Source organism: Oncorhynchus mykiss, chromosome 5 (genome assembly GCF_057628025.1).
Source record: "Oncorhynchus mykiss isolate SJ-2025 chromosome 5, ASM5762802v1, whole genome shotgun sequence".
Lineage (NCBI taxonomy): Eukaryota > Metazoa > Chordata > Actinopteri > Salmoniformes > Salmonidae > Oncorhynchus > Oncorhynchus mykiss.
Genome location: NC_143026.1, coordinates 16,301,659 through 16,324,128, shown reverse-complemented (window position 1 = coordinate 16,324,128; position 22,470 = coordinate 16,301,659). Strand labels below are relative to the sequence as shown.

The 22,470-nt window shown below is 43.1% G+C and overlaps 1 protein-coding gene across 11 annotated transcripts in view; it reads left to right on the top strand.

Annotated features, from left to right (window-relative positions):
* The window catches only part of garnl3 (GTPase activating Rap/RanGAP domain like 3), a 185,098-nt gene that overhangs the window by 150,180 nt on the left and 12,448 nt on the right, over nucleotides 1–22,470 (top strand). For 6 of the 11 annotated variants that reach the window (XM_090233947.1, XM_090233950.1, XM_090233951.1 and 3 more), the window contains 6 exons: nucleotides 6,923–7,081; nucleotides 7,278–7,344; nucleotides 9,014–9,121; nucleotides 9,666–9,784; nucleotides 11,139–11,274; nucleotides 12,377–12,436. In XM_090233947.1, coding sequence (XP_090090073.1) covers nucleotides 6,923–7,081; nucleotides 7,278–7,344; nucleotides 9,014–9,121; nucleotides 9,666–9,784; nucleotides 11,139–11,274; nucleotides 12,377–12,436 — 649 coding nt within the window. The remainder of the gene's footprint in view (nucleotides 1–6,922; nucleotides 7,082–7,277; nucleotides 7,345–9,013; nucleotides 9,122–9,665; nucleotides 9,785–11,138; nucleotides 11,275–12,376; nucleotides 12,437–22,470) is intronic. The other 5 variants (XM_090233953.1, XM_090233956.1, XM_090233955.1 and 2 more) reach the window with 1 other exon arrangement.

Below are 22,470 nucleotides of genomic sequence, written 5' to 3'. Positions count from 1 at the left end.
ATACAGGGAGTACCAGTACCAGATCAATGTGGAGCTATATACAGGGAGTACCAGTACCAGATCAATGTGGAGCTATATACAGGGAGTACCAGGTCAATGTGGAGCTATATACAGGGAGCACCAGTGCCAGATCAATGTGGAGCTATATACAGGGAGTACCAGTACCAGATCAATGTGGAGTACCAGATCAATGTGGAGCTATATACAGGGAGTACCAGATCAATGTGGAGTACCAGATCAATGTGGAGCTATATACAGGGAGTACCAGATCAATGTGGAGCGATATACAGGGAGTACCAGATCAATGTGGAGCTATATACAGGGGGTACCAGTACCATATCAATGTGGAGCTATATACAGGGAGTACCAGGTCAATGTGGAGCTATATACAGGGAGTACCAGTACCAGATCAATGTGGAGCTATATGCATTGAGTACCAGTACCAGATCAATGTGAGGCTATATACAGGGAGTACCAGGTCAATGTGGAGCTATATACAGGGAGCACCAGTACCAGATCAATGTGGAGCTATATACAGGGAGTACCAGGTCAATGTGGAGCTATATACAGGGGGTACCAGTACCATATCAATGTGGAGCTATATACAGGGAGTACCAGGTCAATGTGGAGCTATATACAGGGAGTACCAGTACCAGATCAATGTGGAGCTATATACAGGGAGTACCAGTACCAGATCAATGTGGAGCTATATACAGGGAGTACCAGTACCAGATCAATGTGGAGCTATATACAGGGAGTACCAGTACCAGATCAATGTGGAGCTATATACAGGGAGCACCAGTACCAGATCAATGTGGATCTATATACAGGGAGTACCAGTACAAGGTCAATGTGGAGCTATATACAGGGAGCACCAGTGCCAGATCAATGTGGAGCTATATACAGGGAGTACCAGTACCAGATCAATGTGGAGCTATATACAGGGAGTACCAGTACCAGATCAATGTGGAGCTATATACAGGGAGTACCAGTACCAGATCAATGTGGAGCTATATACAGGGAGTACCAGTTCAATGTGGAGCTATATACAGGGAGTACCAGTACCAGATCAATGTGGAGCTATATACAGGGAGTACCAGTACCAGATCAATGTGGAGCTATATACAGGGAGCACCAGTACCAGATCAATGTGGAGCTATATACAGGGAGTACCAGGTCAATGTGGAGCTATATACAGGGAGTACCAGTACCAGATCAATGTGGAGCTATATACAGGGAGTACCAGTACCAGATCAATGTGGAGCTATATACAGGGAGTACCAGTACCAGATCAATGTGGAGCTATATACAGGGAGTACCAGTACCAGATCAATGTGGAGCTATATACAGGGAGTACCAGTACCAGATCAATGTGGAGCTATATACAGGGAGTACCAGTACCAGGTCAATGTGGAGCTATATACAGGGAGCACCAGTGCCAGATCAATGTGGAGCTATATACAGGGAGTACCAGTACCAGATCAATGTGGAGCTATATACAGGGAGTACCAGTACCAGATCAATGTGGAGCTATATACAGGGAGTACCAGGTCAATGTGGAGCTATATACAGGGAGCACCAGTGCCAGATCAATGTGGAGCTATATACAGGGAGTACCAGTACCAGATCAATGTGGAGCTATATACAGGGAGTACCAGTACCAGATCAATGTGGAGCTATATACAGGGAGTACCAGGTCAATGTGGAGCTATATACAGTGAGTACCAGTACCAGATCAATGTGGAGCTATATACAGGGAGCACCAGTACCAGATCAATGTGGAGCTATATACAGGGAGTACCAGTACCAGATCAATGTGGAGCTATATACAGGGAGTACCAGGTCAATGTGGAGCTATATACAGGGAGCACCAGTACCAGATCAATGTGGAGCTATATACAGGGAGTACCAGTACCAGATCAATGTGGAGCTATATACAGGGAGTACCAGTACCAGATCAATGTGGAGCTATATACATGGAGTACCAGGTCAATGTGGAGCTATATACAGGGAGCACCAGTACCAGATCAATGTGGAGCTATATACAGGGAGTACCAGGTCAATGTGGAGCTATATACAGGGAGCACCAGTACCAGATCAATGTGGAGCTATATACAGGGAGTACCAGTACCAGATCAATGTGGAGCTATATACAGGGAGTACCAGTACCAGATCAATGTGGAGCTATATACAGGGAGTACCAGTACCAGATCAATGTGGAGCTATATACAGGGAGTACCAGATCAATGTGGAGCTATATACAGGGAGTACCAGATCAATGTGGAGCTATATACAGGGGGTACCAGTACCAGGTCAATGTGGAGCTATATACAGGGAGTACCAGTACCAGGTCAATGTGGAGCTATATACAGGGAGCACCAGTACCAGATCAATGTGGAGCTATATACAGGGAGTACCAGTACCAGGTCAATGTGGAGCTATATACAGGGAGCACCAGTACCAGGTCAATGTGGAGCTATATACAGGGAGTACCAGTACCATATCAATGTGGAGCTATATACAGGGAGTACCAGTACCAGATCAATGTGGAGCTATATACAGGGAGTACCAGATCAATGTGGCGCTATATACAGGGAGTACCAGATCAATGTGGAGCTATATACAGGGAGTACCAGATCAATGTGGAGCGATATACAGGGAGTACCAGATCAATGTGGAGCTATATACAGGGGGTACCAGTACCATATCAATGTGGAGCTATATACAGGGAGTACCAGTACCAGATCAATGTGGAGCTATATACAGGGAGTACCAGTACCAGATCAATGTGGAGCTATATACAGGGAGTACCAGGTCAATGTGGAGCTATATACAGTGAGTACCAGTACCAGATCAATGTGGAGCTATATACAGGGAGCACCAGTACCAGATCAATGTGGAGCTATATACAGGGAGTACCAGTACCAGATCAATGTGGAGCTATATACAGGGAGTACCAGGTCAATGTGGAGCTATATACAGGGAGCACCAGTACCAGATCAATGTGGAGCTATATACAGGGAGTACCAGTACCAGATCAATGTGGAGCTATATACAGGGAGTACCAGTACCAGATCAATGTGGAGCTATATACATGGAGTACCAGGTCAATGTGGAGCTATATACAGGGAGCACCAGTACCAGATCAATGTGGAGCTATATACAGGGAGTACCAGGTCAATGTGGAGCTATATACAGGGAGCACCAGTACCAGATCAATGTGGAGCTATATACAGGGAGTACCAGTACCAGATCAATGTGGAGCTATATACAGGGAGTACCAGTACCAGATCAATGTGGAGCTATATACAGGGAGTACCAGTACCAGATCAATGTGGAGCTATATACAGGGAGTACCAGATCAATGTGGAGCTATATACAGGGAGTACCAGATCAATGTGGAGCTATATACAGGGGGTACCAGTACCAGGTCAATGTGGAGCTATATACAGGGAGTACCAGTACCAGGTCAATGTGGAGCTATATACAGGGAGCACCAGTACCAGATCAATGTGGAGCTATATACAGGGAGTACCAGTACCAGGTCAATGTGGAGCTATATACAGGGAGCACCAGTACCAGGTCAATGTGGAGCTATATACAGGGAGTACCAGTACCATATCAATGTGGAGCTATATACAGGGAGTACCAGTACCAGATCAATGTGGAGCTATATACAGGGAGTACCAGATCAATGTGGCGCTATATACAGGGAGTACCAGATCAATGTGGAGCTATATACAGGGAGTACCAGATCAATGTGGAGCGATATACAGGGAGTACCAGATCAATGTGGAGCTATATACAGGGGGTACCAGTACCATATCAATGTGGAGCTATATACAGGGAGTACCAGGTCAATGTGGAGCTATATACAGGGAGTACCAGTACCAGATCAATGTGGAGCTATATGCATTGAGTACCAGTACCAGATCAATGTGAGGCTATATACAGGGAGTACCAGGTCAATGTGGAGCTATATACAGGGAGTACCAGTACCAGATCAATGTGGAGCTATATACAGGGAGTACCAGTACCAGATCAATGTGGAGCTATATACAGGGAGTACCAGGTCAATGTGGAGCTATATACAGGGAATTCCAGTACCAGATCAATGTGGAGTTACTGTATATACAGGGAGTACCAGATCAATGTGCAGACATATGAGCTATTTGAAGTAGATATGTACTTGAAGGCAGGGTAAAGTGACTAGGCATCAGGATAGATAATAATAAGGTATTTGAGGTAGGTATGTACATGAAGGCAGGATAAAGTAACTAGCCATTAGGATATATAATAATAAGGTATTTGAGGTAGGTATGTACATGTAGGCAGGGTAAAGTGACTAGGTATCAGGATAGATAATAATAAGGTATTTGAGGTAGGTACAGTGCCTTGCGAAAGTATTCGGCCCCCTTGAACTTTGCGACCTTTTGCAACATTTCAGGCTTCAAACATAAAGATATAAAACTGTATTTTTTTGTGAAGAATCAACGACAAGTGGGACACAATCATGAAGTTGAACGACATTTATTGGATATTTCAAACTTTTTTAACAAATCAAAAACTGAAAAATTGGGCGTGCAAAATTATTCAGCCCCTTTACTTTCAGTGCAGCAAACTCTCTCCAGAAGTTCAGTGAGGATCTCTGAATGATCCAATGTTGACCTAAATGACTAATGATGATAAATACAATCCACCTGTGTGTAATCAAGTCTCTGTATAAATGCACCTGCACTGTGATAGTCTCAGAGGTCCGTTAAAAGCGCAGATAGCATCATGAAGAACAAGGAACACACCAGGCAGGTCCGAGATACTGTTGTGAAGAAGTTTAAAGCCGGATTTGGATACAAAAAGATTTCCCAAGCTTTAAACATCCCAAGGAGCACTGTGCAAGCGATAATATTGAAATGGAAGGAGTATCAGACCACTGCAAATCTACCAAGACCTGGCCGTCCCTCTAAACGTTCAGCTCATACAAGGAGAAGACTGATCAGAGATGCAGCCAAGAGGCCCATGATCACTCTGGATGAACTGCAGAGATCTACAGCTGAGGTGGGAGACTCTGTCCATAGGACAACAATCAGTCGTATATTGCACAAATCTGGCCTTTATGGAAGAGTGGCAAGAAAAAAGCAATTTCTTAAAGATATCCATAAAAAGTGTTGTTTAAAGTTTGCCACAAGCCACCTGGGAGACACACCAAACATGTGGAAGAAGGTGCTCTGGTCAGATGAAACCAAAATTGAAATTTTTGGCAACAATGCAAGACGTTATGTTTGGCGTAAAAGCAACACAGCTCATCACCCTGAACACACCATCCCCACTGTCAAACATGGTGGTGGCAGCATCATGGTTTGGGCCTGCTTTTCTTCAGCAGGGACAGGGAAGATGGTTAAAATTGATGGGAAGATGGATGGAGCCAAATACAGGACCATTCTGGAAGAAAACCTGATGGAGTCTGCAAAAGACCTGAGACTGGGACGGAGATTTGTCTTCCAACAAGACAATGATCCAAAACATAAAGCAAAATCTACAATGGAATGGTTCAAAAATAAACATATCCAGGTGTTAGAATGGCCAAGTCAAAGTCCATACCTGAATCCAATCGAGAATCTGTGGAAAGAACTGAAAACTGCTGTTCACAAATGCTCTCCATCCAACCTCACTGAGCTCGAGCTGTTTTGCAAGGAGGAATGGGAAAAAAATTCAGTCTCTCGATGTGCAAAACTGATAGAGACATACCCCAAGCGACTGTAATCGCAGCAAAAGGTGGCGCTACAAAGTATTAACTTAAGGGGGCTGAATAATTTTGCACGCCCAATTTTTCAGTTTTTGATTTGTTAAAAAAGTTTGAAATATCCAATAAATGTCGTTCCACTTCATGATTGTGTCCCACTTGTTGTTGATTCTTCACAAAAAAACACAGTTTTATATCTTTATGTTTGAAGCCTGAAATGTGGCAAAAGGTTGCAAAGTTCAAGGGGGCCGAATACTTTCGCAAGGCACTGTATGTACATGTAGGCAGGGTAAAGTGACTAGGCATCAGGATAGATAATAATAAGGTATTTGAGGTAGGTATGTACATGTAGGCAGGGTAAAGTGACTAGGCATCATAATAGATAATATTAAAAGTAAAATAAAGAATAGAGTAGCAGCAGAAAATGATGTGTAAAAGTGTGTGTGTGTAATGTGTATGTATGTGTGTTTGTGTTGTGTTGTTATTCATGTGTGTGTTATGTGTGGGAGTGTGTATATGGTGTATACAGTCTAGTGAGTGTGTATGGTGTGTATAGTCTAGTGAGTGTTAATGGTGTGTATAGTCTAGTGAGTGTGTATATGGTGTGTAAAGTCTAGTGAGTGTGTATATGGTGTGTATAGTCTAGTGAATGTGCATAGAGTCAGTGCAGATTGTTCAGGTACCGTTAATTGAATATTTAGGCTGTTTAGCAGTCTGGTTATTTAACAGTCTTATGGCTTGTGGGTAGAAGCTGTCTTGGAGCCTGTTGGTCTGAGAGCCGATGCTCCGGTACCGTTTGCTGGAAGGTAACAGAGTGAACAGTCTATGGCTTGGGTGGCTGGAGTCTTTGGGTGGCTGGAGTCAAAGGTCCTGGATGGCAGGGAGTTCGGCCCCAGTGATGTACTGGGCTGTCCGCACCACCCTCTGTAGAGCTTTGCGGTCAAGGGCGGTGCCTTTGACATACCAAGCGGTGATGCAGCCAGTTAAAATGCTCTCGGCGGTGCAGTTGTAGAACTTCTTGAGCTATTCCATTGAGCAATAGAAGGTCAGCATTTCACCACAGCTAAGGGAGCTAGTGAATGAGGAGAGGCTCATACAGGCTCACACAGGCATGCATTCACACACACATGCACCTGTATGAGGCCCACCCACCTGACCTGCCCCCCCCCCCCCCCCCCCCAGGAGATCTGTCTGTGTGACCCTCCAGTAGTCATGGCCCTAGTGGACGGTCCTACAGGGGAGAACGACAACATGATCTGTGTGGCCTACAAACACCAGTTTGACCTGATCAACGAGAGCACCGGGGACGCATACAGGCTACACCATGTAGACGCCAACCGGGTGAGACCTCCTAACAATATGATTTATGTTGTTATTTACATTAGCTTCCACTTACCTGCTTGGGTGACTGAGGAGGGAGCTCAACTATGAAGGGGAAGAGTTACAGTTTAGAGGAGAACAGTTAAAGATGGGCCAATGAATGACAATTGAGTAGAATTAATTCAATACAGTGCTCTTCTCTGCCATGTGCACACAGGTCAACTTTGTGGCAGCCATCGATGTGTACGAGGATGGGGAGGCTGGTCTTTTGTTGTGTTACAATTGTGAGTCTCCATTTATCTGGGGTATTTGTACACTCTACACTCTTAGAAAATAAAGGTACGGTATTGTTAGTTGGGTTATAAAAAAATATAAAAATACATATAATGTACCTTAAGAGGTACACATAATGACGTCACATGGTACTGTTCGGTACCTTTTAGGGTACATGTGCGAATAAATAGTATAGTGGTACATTTTTGATCCCCATATTTTACCCTAATACTTGTAGGCTGTATTAGGGTAAAACTACCCCTCAAAATAAGGCCTTATGAAGAGTTGAATTATAATGATACACCTTGGAATTCACTTGGTGAAGGCCACAGGAATGAAAATGAACGAATTCAACAACCATGTATATGTCACTAACACATACAGTCATGGTTGGTAACCTCAAAGGCAAGGCACACTGGGAAATGATATTGGAGGCATGAGTTATTTTTGGCCACTCATGAGTAAAAGTGTTATACCAGTTTAAGTGATCTATCAGAAGTACATGTTTGTCACTTATAGAGAACATATTGCTTTGTCACTGTAGTGTTACGATACAAAGGCAAAAAGCATGCTGTTCTACCTGTGGAGGAAGGTACTCTCTGAGGTATGAACTGGGGTACAATTATGCACCTATAACAACAAATACAAAAGGAGATTCCTTACAGTGAGATTCCACCCCAGGGACCAGCGGCTGTACTCCTTTAGGATCAAGTCTAAACCTTTATTTCTGAGGGTGTAGTAACGTTTGAATATATATTATACATTGTCCTCAACACCCATATATACAAAGTTCCTACATATACAAGGTTCCTATATATACAAGGTTCCTATAGGTTCCTAAATATACAAGGTTCCTATAGGTTCCTACATATACAAGGTTCCTATATATACAAGGTTCCTATATATACAAGGTTCCTATATATACAAGGTTCCTATAGGTTCCTATATATACAAGGTTCCTATATATACAAGGTTCCTATATATACAAGGTTCCTATAGGTTCCTATATATACACAATGTTCCTATATATACAAGGTTCCTATATATACAATGTTCCTATATATACAAGGTTCCTACATATACAAGGTTCCTATATATACAAGGTTCCTATATATGCAAGGTTCCTACATATACAAGGTTCCTATATATACAAGGTTCCTATATATACAAGGTTCCTACATATACAAGGTTCCTACATATACAAGGTTCCTATATATACAAGGTTCCTATATATACACAAGGTTCCTATATATACAAGGTTCCTATATATACAAGGTTCCTATAGGTTCCTATATATACAAGGTTCCTATATATACAAGGTTCCTACATATACAAGGTTCCTATATATACAAGGTTCCTACATATACAAGGTTCCTACATATACAAGGTTCCTATATATACAAGGTTCCTATATATACAAGGTTCCTACATATACAAGGTTCCTATATATACAAGGTTCCTACATATACAAGGTTCCTACATATACAAGGTTCCTATATATACAAGGTTCCTATATATACAAGGTTAACGACTGTGTTTCTATATTTAGACTTGTGTTTCTAAACTCGTCTTTCTGTGCAGATATTTGTTCCTGTAATGACTTAACAATGACATGGTATAAAGGCATATGGAGTCACTAATATATCCGTTCTGATACTGTATATCTCATATGTTCCCCAGATATCTGTTCCTATAAGAAGGTGTGTCCGTTCAATGGGTCCACCCCTATGATCCAGTCTAACGCCTCTGACTTACACTTCAGCTGGAACCAGATGCCCAACGCCATCGGTGAGTAGCACTGGTAACCATAGCAACCAGCAGCCCCACCCTACCCCTCCCCACACCCCGCTCCCTCCCATGGTCAGCCCAGCCTCCGGCCCTGGCCTGAGCCCCGTCACCATGGTAACATGCAGCGGGTGGCCACCCAGGCTAGGTCGTCCAGAGTGTTTGTCTGTTGGAGTCTGTGTTTGTTTCTGATGATGAAAGCAGAGATTGGCTGGCTAAAGATACATTACACAAGCTACAGTTTCTCTTATGTTAGTATGTGTATGTTTGTACTGTCATGCTGCTTTGACAAACCAATTTTACCCTTAGGATTCATTTATTAGGACATTATCTATCTAAACCATCTATCCGAATCTATCAGCTCCATTCAGCCAGGTGTTCTTCAGAAGGTTGATGCTGTGCTTTGAAATCATAATTACTTCATAGTCATGCACTCATTATTCCTGTTGATTCTCCATTCTGCCTGTAAATGCACTTTTTCTGATGCTATGTCAGCACATGGGATGTTAATTCTTTATTCAATAACAGGAAGTTGTTGTTGTGTTAGTGTGTGCGTTTCCCTACATCTTGGCCTTTACCACTGACTCCATTGAGATCCGGCTGGTTGTCAACGGTAACCTGGTCTACACAGCTGTCGTGCCAGAGCTCCAGCTGACTGCCTCCAGGGTGAGTTTGATTGACAGGTGGAAGTGTCCAATCATGATGGTAATGAATCTGAGTTATAAAGCGCTTTTCCTACACAACACAAAAGAGAGAGAGAAAGTGTGTGTGTGCGTGCGCACGTGTGTGCATGCGTTCACGAGCGTTCATGAGCGTGTATGTGCGTGTCCGTTTGTGAGCGTGTGTGTGTGTGTGTGTTCTCAGCAATCTTATTTCAATCAGTTTATTATCCCGGAGGGACCACACATACACACTATCAAACACACACCTCATACACAACAGAAGGGCACATGCAGACTGTACCATTCAACAATATGAAACACTACCTCATCATGTTGTAGCAGGTGTTGGATTCTAGCTTGAAATAAACTGATACATGTTACCGTACTAGAACTTATTGATGACTTTACATGTATAGGGAATGTGTATGTTGGGGTCAATGAAGGGTGGATAGGAACTGAAGGGTGGATAGGAACTGAAGGGTGGATAGGAAAGTTACTGAATGAGACAAAGTTCATATTCTGTTCACATGTTTCTAAGGAGGGAGGTGAAGGGTAATAGTTTGTCTCTGATAAGGCAGGCCAGCTGAGGAACTAGGGAGCAGCGAGGAATTCAGCTTGAGGTCAAGTCAACAGATGAAGTGACCTCTGGGAGGGGGGCCAGAAGGGCCCACCCCAACGACCCTCCTACTACCGTCCTCTCACACACATACACTTCCACACCCACCAACGTTCTAGCATCAGGCAGGGCCATGATTACAATCCTGTCTAGCAACAGGGATGTCTAGATGTGTAAGGAGTTGACCCAGCCTAGTAGGAGGGTATAAATAGATGTGTAAGGAGTTGACCCAGCCTAGTAGGAGGGTATAAATAGATGTGTAAGGAGTTGACCCAGCCTAGTAGGAGGGTATAAATAGATGTGTAAGGAGTTGACCCAGCCTAGTAGGAGGGTATAAATAGATGTGTAAGGAGTTGACCCAGCCTAGTAGGAGGGTATAAATAGATGTGTAAGGAGTTGACCCAGCCTAGTAGGAGGGTATAAATAAATGTGATTGTGTAATCATGCTTTGTCTTTGCAGCTGTTGGACCCAGTGGGTGAATACATTTGGTTTGAGCTTTTCCTAGTTGTCTGTGAGTTTTTACTCTGTTTGTTCAGAACCTAAGACAGGTGATTTCATTATTTCACTAACCAACACCCCTCTCTCTCTCTCTCTCTCTCATTATTTCTCTATATCTCTTCATCTTTCCCCACTTTCTCTTTCACTATCTCTCTCTACCTCTATCAATCTTTCTCCTTCTCCACTTTTTCTCCTCCTCTCCGTTTCTTTAAATCCCTTCATCTCCCCCATCCCCTCCATCAGTCAGACATCTACTTTGTGTCTTCCGCTCCGGTCAACTCTGCCTCCAACTGCAGCTCCCGGGACACCAGTTCCCAGAGTTCCCCACAGACGCCCACCGGCTACGAGATGCCCGTGTTCCCATTGCCGCTCGGAGACGGTAAGCCTCACCAAGCAACCAATCACGTTATAGGATGACAACACAATTGGAAACGCACACTTCATCTGTGTCATTTTGGGGGACTGCAGTAGTTAGTGGGTGTGACACACATATGTATGCACACGCACTCCAGAGTGCTAGTGTGTTACTCTGGATAGAGAGTTGGGTGTGGGACCTGAACTGGGCTTTAGAGGGTGAAGGGTGTAGTATATAGCCTGGGACCTGAACTGGGCTTTAGAGGGGGTAGAGTGTAGTATATATCATGGGACCTGAACTGGGCTTTAGAGGGGGTAGAGTGTAGTATATATCATGGGACCTGAACTGGGCTTTAGAGGGGGTAGAGTGTAGTATATATCATGGGACCTGAACTGGGCTTTAGAGGGTGAAGGGTGTAGTATATAGCCTGGGACCTGAACTGGGCTTTAGAGGGGGTAGAGTGTAGTATATATCATGGGACCTGAACTGGGCTTTAGAGGGTGAAGGGTGTAGTATATAGCCTGGGACCTGAACTGGGCTTTAGAGGGTGAAGGGTGTAGTATTTTGCCTGGGACCTGAACTGGGCTTTAGAGGGGGTAGAGTGTAGTATATATCATGGGACCTGAACTGGGCTTTAGAGGGGGTAGAGTGTAGTATATATCATGGGACCTGAACTGGGCTTTAGAGGGGGTAGAGTGTAGTACAGTATAGAGGGCACTTTGAGGGGTTAAAGGGGAACTCCACTCAAAAACAATATATATATATTTTGTTTCATTAGTCCATTGTTGATACAGTTCCAAAATGTTGTGCATGTCAGCAATAAAGTTTTCAAGATCTTGGACATTCAAGAAGCAATGTGTCACCTGCCACATCATTATGATGATGCAATATTCCACAAGATAGTTTTTGAGTTCCCCTTTAAGATTCTGCCATCTTTTACCTGGTTCTTCTTATCTTTTCTATTGGTCAACTCTAGTCTTGGAACACTACTATAACCATTAACATCCCTGTAGCGTTGATCTTTCCAGCTCTGGGGGTGGTGGTGTTAATACTACTGAATGTGTGTGTTCTGTCATACCGGAGTGTGTGTGTGTATTACATAACCTTGTTCTGGTCCCTGGTTCAGATTCTATACGGATCCCCTATGGTACCAAGCTATCCCTGTACATGTCTAAGGATGCCGAAGGTACTTCAACGAGTCTTCCACTGCTCCTCCGGTTTGTCCCAAATGGCATTGTTTTCCTTATATAGTGCACTACTTCTGACCCGAGCCTCACCCCCTGTTCAGAAGCAGTGCACTATATAGGGAATCAGGTGCCATTTGGGACACAGCCCTCCCTCTTCATCTAGCTGCACATGCTGCCCTACTAACATGCACGGAAAATAGCTCACCTTTTAGTTTTTTTTATATGAAGCGGCATGTTTGACTGAGTGTCAGTTGAATGTTAAGTGAACGTTCTGTCTTCCCCATCACACCTTCTCTCTGTCAGAGTGACTGGAAATGGAGGGGGTGAAATGTGATGTAGAAATGGATGATAGAGAGGTAGAGAGATGTGGATTCAGAAAGGTATGCATGTGACAGAGATGGGAGAATGTTTGAGAGAGAGAGAGAAGAGGGGGAATGAAAGAGAGAGCGAGACAGAGGGGAGGAGAAGACACGTCTACCGCAGCATGATTTACAGATTGCACTGTCACCATGGAAACTTTTGTCAAAACCCCCTCTCCCATTCAGAGTGGTGGTCTAAATAGAGGTGCCACAATCTAGGGGGAAGGAGGGAGAGATTGGGGGGGGCTGACAAAAAATCCCATCCTCTAACCGACTGCCTATGCCTGCCGTTTCTGCTGTATGGGGAGAGCTGCTTTTCCACTGGTAGACAATTGGCTCAGTTTGAGATCAGATTTGTTGACATCAGTAACATGTGAATACAAAATGCTGAGACTGATGTGGGGATTGGACAGTTAAACTACCTCTAGTAGTATTCCACCAATCCTGTTGGTGGAATACTGTTTAGTCATGGAATCTGTTTAGTCATGGAATCACATCTTATTCTGATTTGAGGATTGGACAGTTATAAAACATAACAAATCAAATATTCAAAAACTCTTCTGGAACCTTTATTTTGTTAGATTGTAGGTCATTTACCCTGGAGCAGAAACGCATGTGGAATATATAGATCCACGCGATTATATATCCCAGATGCCTGCATGCTTTTTGTTGTTGGTATATTTCATATCTATTTGGTTTTATTATTAACATTTCTGTCTGTCTGGTATTGTTACGGGAGAGAGGGGTCGGTAACAGTGAGTCAGTGAACCTGTCATAACAAAAGGAGTGACCCCTTTTCTCCCAGAATGCTGTTTGCGTCACCTTTGACCCCGTGACATTTCAGAACTGCGGTCTGTTTGGCGCAGTGCAGCCTTCCATCACATCAGACAGTCACATAGCTGCGTGTGCGTTACTATTGCCATCCTGTCTTGATCTAGTGAAATGCTGCATTAGAATATGAGCATTCACTGCCACCTAGTGGTTAGATTTAACCATTGCAAGCCAATACACCTACATCATGTATGTTTTGCAACGTTCTTTTGGCATGTTGGGTGCCTAAAGTGCCCACCCCTGCTATAGCTACCACTGGAATACAACAGTCTGTAGAGACTGGAATACAGCAGACTATAGAGACTGGAATACAGCGGACTATAGAGACTGGAATACAACAGACTGTAGAGACTGGAATACAGCACACTACAGAGACTGTAATACAGCAGACTATAGAGACTGGAATACAACAGACTACAGAGACTGGAATACAGCAGACTATAGAAACTGGAATACAGCAGACTATAGAGACAGGAATACAGCAGACTATAGAGACTGGATTACAGCAGACTACAGAGACTGGAATACAGCAGACTACAGAGACTGGAATACAGCAGACTATAGAGACTGGAATACAGCAGACTACAGAGACTGGAATACAGCAGACTATAGAGACTGGAATACAGCAGACTATAGAGACTGGAATACAGCAGACTACAGAGACTGGAATACAGCAGACTATAGAGACTGGAATACAGCAGACTATAGAGACTGGAATACAGCAGACTATAGAGACTGGAATACAGCAGACTATAGAGACTGGAATACAGCAGACTACAGAGACTGGAATACAGCAGACTATAGAGACTGGAATACAGCAGACTGTAGAGACTGGAATACAGCAGACTATAGAGACTATAATACAGCAGACTACAGAGACTGGAATACAGCAGACTATAGAGACTGGAATACAGCAGACTGTAGAGACTGGAATACAGCAGACTATAGAGACTGTAATACAGCAGACTACAGAGACTGGAATACAGCAGACTGTAGAGACTGGAATACAGCAGACTATAGAGACTGTAATACAGCAGACTACAGAGACTGGAATACAGCAGACTATAGAGACTGGAATACAGCAGACTATATTGACTGGGATACAGCAGACTATAGAGACTGGAATACAGCAGACTACATAGACTGGAATACAGCAGACTATAGAGACTGGAAAACAGCAGACTATAGAGACTGGAATACAGCAGACTATAGAGACTGGAATACAGCAGACTATAGAGACTGGAATACAGCAGACTACAGAGACTGGAATACAGCAGACTATAGAGACTGAAATACAGCAGACTGTGGAGACTGGAATACAGCAGACTATAGAGACTGTAATACAGCAGACTACAGAGACTGGAATACAGCAGACTATAGAGACTGGAATACAGCAGACTATATTGACTGGAATACAGCAGACTATAGAGACTGGAATACAGCAGACTACAGAGACTGGAATACAGCAGACTACAGAGACTGGAATACAGCAGACTACAGAGATTGGAATACAACAGACTGTAGAGACTGGAATACAGCAGACTATAGAAACTGGAATACAGCAGACTATAGAGACAGGAATACAGCAGACTATAGAGACTGGATTACAGCAGACTACAGAGACTGGAATACAGCAGACTACAGAGACTGGAATACAGCAGACTATAGAGACTGGAATACAGCAGACTACAGAGACTAGAATACAGCAGACTACAGAGACTGGAATACAGCAGACTACAGAGACTGGAATACAGCAGACTACAGAGACTGGAATACAGCAGACTACAGAGACTGGAATACAGCAGACTATAGAGACTGGAATACAGCAGACTATAGAGACTGAAATACAGCAGACTATATTGACTGGAATACAGCAGACTATAGAGACTGGAATACAGCAGACTACATAGACTGGAATACAGCAGACTACAGAGACTGGAATACAGCAGACTATAGAGACTGGAATACAGCAGACTATAGAGACTGGAATACAGCAGACTATAGAGACTGAAATACAGCAGACTATATTGACTGGAATACAGCAGACTATAGAGACTGGAATACAGCAGACTACATAGACTGGAATACAGCAGACTACAGAGACTGGAATACAGCAGACTACAGAGACTGGAATACAACAGACTGTAGAGACTGGAATACAGCAGACTATAGAAACTGGAATACAGCAGACTATAGAGACAGGAATACAGCAGACTATAGAGACTGGATTACAGCAGACTACAGAGACTGGAATACAGCAGACTACAGAGACTGGAATACAGCAGACTATAGAGACTGGAATACAGCAGACTACAGAGACTGGAATACAGCAGACTATAGAGACTGGAATACAGCAGACTATAGAGACTGGAATACAGCAGACTACAGAGACTGATATACAGCAGACTATAGAGACTGGAATACAGCAGACTATAGAGACTGGATTACAGCAGACTATAGAGACTGGAATACAGCAGACTATAGAGACTGGAATACAGCAGACTACAGAGACTGGAATACAGCAGACTATAGAGACTGGAATACAGCAGACTGTAGAGACTGGAATACAGCAGACTATAGAGACTGTAATACAGCAGACTACAGAGACTGGAATACAGCAGACTATAGAGACTGGAATACAGCAGACTGTAGAGACTGGAATACAGCAGACTATAGAGACTGTAATACAGCAGACTACAGAGACTGGAATACAGCAGACTGTAGAGACTGGAATACAGCAGACTATAGAGACTGTAATACAGCAGACTACAGAGACTGGAATACAGCAGACTATAGAGACTGTAATACAGCAGACTACAGAGACTGGAATACAGCAGACTATAGAGACTGGAATACAGCAGACTATATTGACTGGGATACAGCAGACTATAGAGACTGGAATACAGCAGACTACATAGACTGGAATACAGCAGACTATAGAGACTGGAAAACAGCAGACTATAGAGACTGGAATACAGCAGACTATAGAGACTGGAATACAGCAGACTATAGAGACTGGAATACAGCAGACTACAGAGACTGGAATACAGCAGACTATAGAGACTGAAATACAGCAGACTGTGGAGACTGGAATACAGCAGACTATAGAGACTGTAATACAGCAGACTACAGAGACTGGAATACAGCAGACTATAGAGACTGGAATACAGCAGACTATATTGACTGGAATACAGCAGACTATAGAGACTGGAATACAGCAGACTACAGAGACTGGAATACAGCAGACTACAGAGACTGGAATACAGCAGACTACAGAGATTGGAATACAACAGACTGTAGAGACTGGAATACAGCAGACTATAGAAACTGGAATACAGCAGACTATAGAGACAGGAATACAGCAGACTATAGAGACTGGATTACAGCAGACTACAGAGACTGGAATACAGCAGACTACAGAGACTGGAATACAGCAGACTGTAGAGACTGGAATACAGCAGACTATAGAGACTGTAATACAGCAGACTACAGAGACTGGAATACAGCAGACTATAGAGACTGGAATACAGCAGACTGTAGAGACTGGAATACAGCAGACTATAGAGACTGTAATACAGCAGACTACAGAGACTGGAATACAGCAGACTGTAGAGACTGGAATACAGCAGACTATAGAGACTGTAATACAGCAGACTACAGAGACTGGAATACAGCAGACTATAGAGACTGGAATACAGCAGACTATATTGACTGTAATACAGCAGACTACAGAGACTGGAATACAGCAGACTACAGAGACTGGAATACAGCAGACTACAGAGATTGGAATACAACAGACTGTAGAGACTGGAATACAGCAGACTATAGAAACTGGAATACAGCAGACTATAGAGACAGGAATACAGCAGACTATAGAGACTGGATTACAGCAGACTACAGAGACTGGAATACAGCAGACTACAGAGACTGGAATACAGCAGACTGTAGAGACTGGAATACAGCAGACTATAGAGACTGTAATACAGCAGACTACAGAGACTGGCATACAGCAGACTATAGAGACTGGAATACAGCAGACTGTAGAGACTGGAATACAGCAGACTATAGAGACTGTAATACAGCAGACTACAGAGACTGGAATACAGCAGACTGTAGAGACTGGAATACAGCAGACTATAGAGACTGTAATACAGCAGACTACAGAGACTGGAATACAGCAGACTATAGAGACTGGAATACAGCAGACTATATTGACTGGGATACAGCAGACTATAGAGACTGGAATACAGCAGACTACATAGACTGGAATACAGCAGACTATAAAGACTGGAAAACAGCAGACTATAGAGACTGGAATACAGCAGACTATAGAGACTGGAATACAGCAGACTATAGAGACTGGAATACAGCAGACTACAGAGACTGGAATACAGCAGACTATAGAGACTGAAATACAGCAGACTGTGGAGACTGGAATACAGCAGACTATAGAGACTGTAATACAGCAGACTACAGAGACTGGAATACAGCAGACTATAGAGACTGGAATACAGCAGACTATATTGACTGGAATACAGCAGACTATAGAGACTGGAATACAGCAGACTACAGAGACTGGAATACAGCAGACTACAGAGACTGGAATACAGCAGACTACAGAGATTGGAATACAACAGACTGTAGAGACTGGAATACAGCAGACTATAGAAACTGGAATACAGCAGACTATAGAGACAGGAATACAGCAGACTATAGAGACTGGATTACAGCAGACTACAGAGACTGGAATACAGCAGACTACAGAGACTGGAATACAGCAGACTATAGAGACTGGAATACAGCAGACTACAGAGACTAGAATACAGCAGACTACAGAGACTGGAATACAGCAGACTACAGAGACTGGAATACAGCAGACTACAGAGACTGGAATACAGCAGACTACAGAGACTGGAATACAGCAGACTATAGATACTGGAATACAGCAGACTATAGAGACTGAAATACAGCAGACTATATTGACTGGAATACAGCAGACTATAGAGACTGGAATACAGCAGACTACATAGACTGGAATACAGCAGACTACAGAGACTGGAATACAGCAGACTATAGAGACTGGAATACAGCAGACTATAGAGACTGGAATACAGCAGACTATAGAGACTGAAATACAGCAGACTATATTGACTGGAATACAGCAGACTATAGAGACTGGAATACAGCAGACTACATAGACTGGAATACAGCAGACTACAGAGACTGGAATACAGCAGACTACAGAGACTGGAATACAACAGACTGTAGAGACTGGAATACAGCAGACTATAGAAACTGGAATACAGCAGACTATAGAGACAGGAATACAGCAGACTATAGAGACTGGATTACAGCAGACTACAGAGACTGGAATACAGCAGACTACAGAGACTGGAATACAGCAGACTATAGAGACTGGAATACAGCAGACTACAGAGACTGGAATACAGCAGACTATAGAGACTGGAATACAGCAGACTATAGAGACTGGAATACAGCAGACTACAGAGACTGATATACAGCAGACTATAGAGACTGGAATACAGCAGACTATAGAGACTGGAATACAGCAGACTATAGAGACTGGAATACAGCAGACTATAGAGACTGGAATACAGCAGACTACAGAGACTGGAATACAGCAGACTATAGAGACTGGAATACAGCAGACTGTAGAGACTGGAATACAGCAGACTATAGAGACTGTAATACAGCAGACTACAGAGACTGGAATACAGCAGACTATAGAGACTGGAATACAGCAGACTGTAGAGACTGGAATACAGCAGACTATAGAGACTGTAATACAGCAGACTACAGAGACTGGAATACAGCAGACTGTAGAGACTGGAATACAGCAGACTATAGAGACTGTAATACAGCAGACTACAGAGACTGGAATACAGCAGACTATAGAGACTGTAATACAGCAGACTACAGAGACTGGAATACAGCAGACTATAGAGACTGGAATACAGCAGACTATATTGACTGGGATACAGCAGACTATAGAGACTGGAATACAGCAGACTACATAGACTGGAATACAGCAGACTATAGAGACTGGAAAACAGCAGACTATAGACACTGGAATACAGCAGACTATAGAGACTGGAATACAGCAGACTATAGAGACTGGAATACAGCAGACTACAGAGACTGGAATACAGCAGACTATAGAGACTGAAATACAGCAGACTGTGGAGACTGGAATACAGCAGACTATAGAGACTGTAATACAGCAGACTACAGAGACTGGAATACAGCAGACTATAGAGACTGGAATACAGCAGACTATATTGACTGGAATACAGCAGACTATAGAGACTGGAATACAGCAGACTACAGAGACTGGAATACAGCAGACTACAGAGACTGGAATACAGCAGACTACAGAGATTGGAATACAACAGACTGTAGAGACTGGAATACAGCAGACTATAGAAACTGGAATACAGCAGACTATAGAGACAGGAATACAGCAGACTATAGAGACTGGATTACAGCAGACTACAGAGACTGGAATACAGCAGACTACAGAGACTGGAATACATCAGACTACAGAGACTGGAATACAGCAGACTACAGAGACTGGAATACAGCAGACTACAGAGACTGGAATACAGCAGACTATAGAAACTGGAATACAGCAAACTATAGAGACAGGAATACAGCAGTCTATAGAGACTGGAATACAGCAGACTATAGAGACTGGAATACAGCAGACTACAGAGACTGGAATACAGCAGACTACAGAGACTGGAATACAGCAGACTATAGAGACTGGAATACAGCAGACTATAGAGACTGAAATACAGCAGACTATATTGACTGGAATACAGCAGACTATAGAGACTGGAATACAGCAGACTACATAGACTGGAATACAGCAGACTACAGAGACTGGAATACAGCAGACTATAGAGACTGGAATATAGCAGACTATAGAGACTGGAATACAGCAGACTATAGAGACTGAAATACAGCAGACTATATTGACTGGAATACAGCAGACTATAGAGACTGGAATACAGCAGACTACATAGACTGGAATACAGCAGACTACAGAGACTGGAATACAGCAGACTACAGAGACTGAGAATACAACAGACTGTAGAGACTGGAATACAGCAGACTATAGAAACTGGAATACAGCAGACTATAGAGACAGGAATACAGCAGACTATAGAGACTGGATTACAGCAGACTACAGAGACTGGAATACAGCAGACTACAGAGACTGGAATACAGCAGACTATAGAGACTGGAATACAGCAGACTACAGAGACTGGAATACAGCAGACTATAGAGACTGGAATACAGCAGACTATAGAGACTGGAATACAGCAGACTACAGAGACTGATATACAGCAGACTATAGAGACTGGAATACAGCAGACTATAGAGACTGGAATACAGCAGACTATAGAGACTGGAATACAGCAGACTATAGAGACTGGAATACAGCAGACTACAGAGACTGGAATACAGCAGACTATAGAGACTGGAATACAGCAGACTGTAGAGACTGGAATACAGCAGACTATAGAGACTGTAATACAGCAGACTACAGAGACTGGAATACAGCAGACTATAGAGACTGGAATACAGCAGACTGTAGAGACTGGAATACAGCAGACTATAGAGACTGTAATACAGCAGACTACAGAGACTGGAATACAGCAGACTGTAGAGACTGGAATACAGCAGACTATAGAGACTGTAATACAGCAGACTACAGAGACTGGAATACAGCAGACTATAGAGACTGTAATACAGCAGACTACAGAGACTGGAATACAGCAGACTATAGAGACTGGAATACAGCAGACTATATTGACTGGGATACAGCAGACTATAGAGACTGGAATACAGCAGACTACATAGACTGGAATACAGCAGACTATAGAGACTGGAAAACAGCAGACTATAGAGACTGGAATACAGCAGACTATAGAGACTGGAATACAGCAGACTATAGAGACTGGAATACAGCAGACTACAGAGACTGGAATACAGCAGACTATAGAGACTGAAATACAGCAGACTGTGGAGACTGGAATACAGCAGACTATAGAGACTGTAATACAGCAGACTACAGAGACTGGAATACAGCAGACTATAGAGACTGGAATACAGCAGACTATATTGACTGGAATACAGCAGACTATAGAGACTGGAATACAGCAGACTACAGAGACTGGAATACAGCAGACTACAGAGACTGGAATACAGCAGACTACAGAGATTGGAATACAACAGACTGTAGAGACTGGAATACAGCAGACTATAGAAACTGGAATACAGCAGACTATAGAGACAGGAATACAGCAGACTATAGAGACTGGATTACAGCAGACTACAGAGACTGGAATACAGCAGACTACAGAGACTGGAATACAGCAGACTACAGAGACTGGAATACAGCAGACTACAGAGACTGGAATACAGCAGACTACAGAGACTGGAATACAGCAGACTATAGAAACTGGAATACAGCAAACTATAGAGACAGGAATACAGCAGTCTATAGAGACTGGAATACAGCAGACTATAGAGACTGGAATACAGCAGACTATAGAGACTGGATTACAGCAGAATACAGAGACTGGAATACAGCAGACTATAGATACTGGAATACAGCAGACTATAGAGACTGGAATACAGCAGACTATAGAGACTGGAATATAGCAGACTATAGAGACTGGAATACAGCAGACTACAGAGACTGGAATACAGCAGACTATAGAGACTGGAATACAGCAGACTACAGAGACTGGAATACAGCAGACTATAGAGACTGGAATACAGCAGACTGTAGAGACTGGTTTACAGCAGATTAT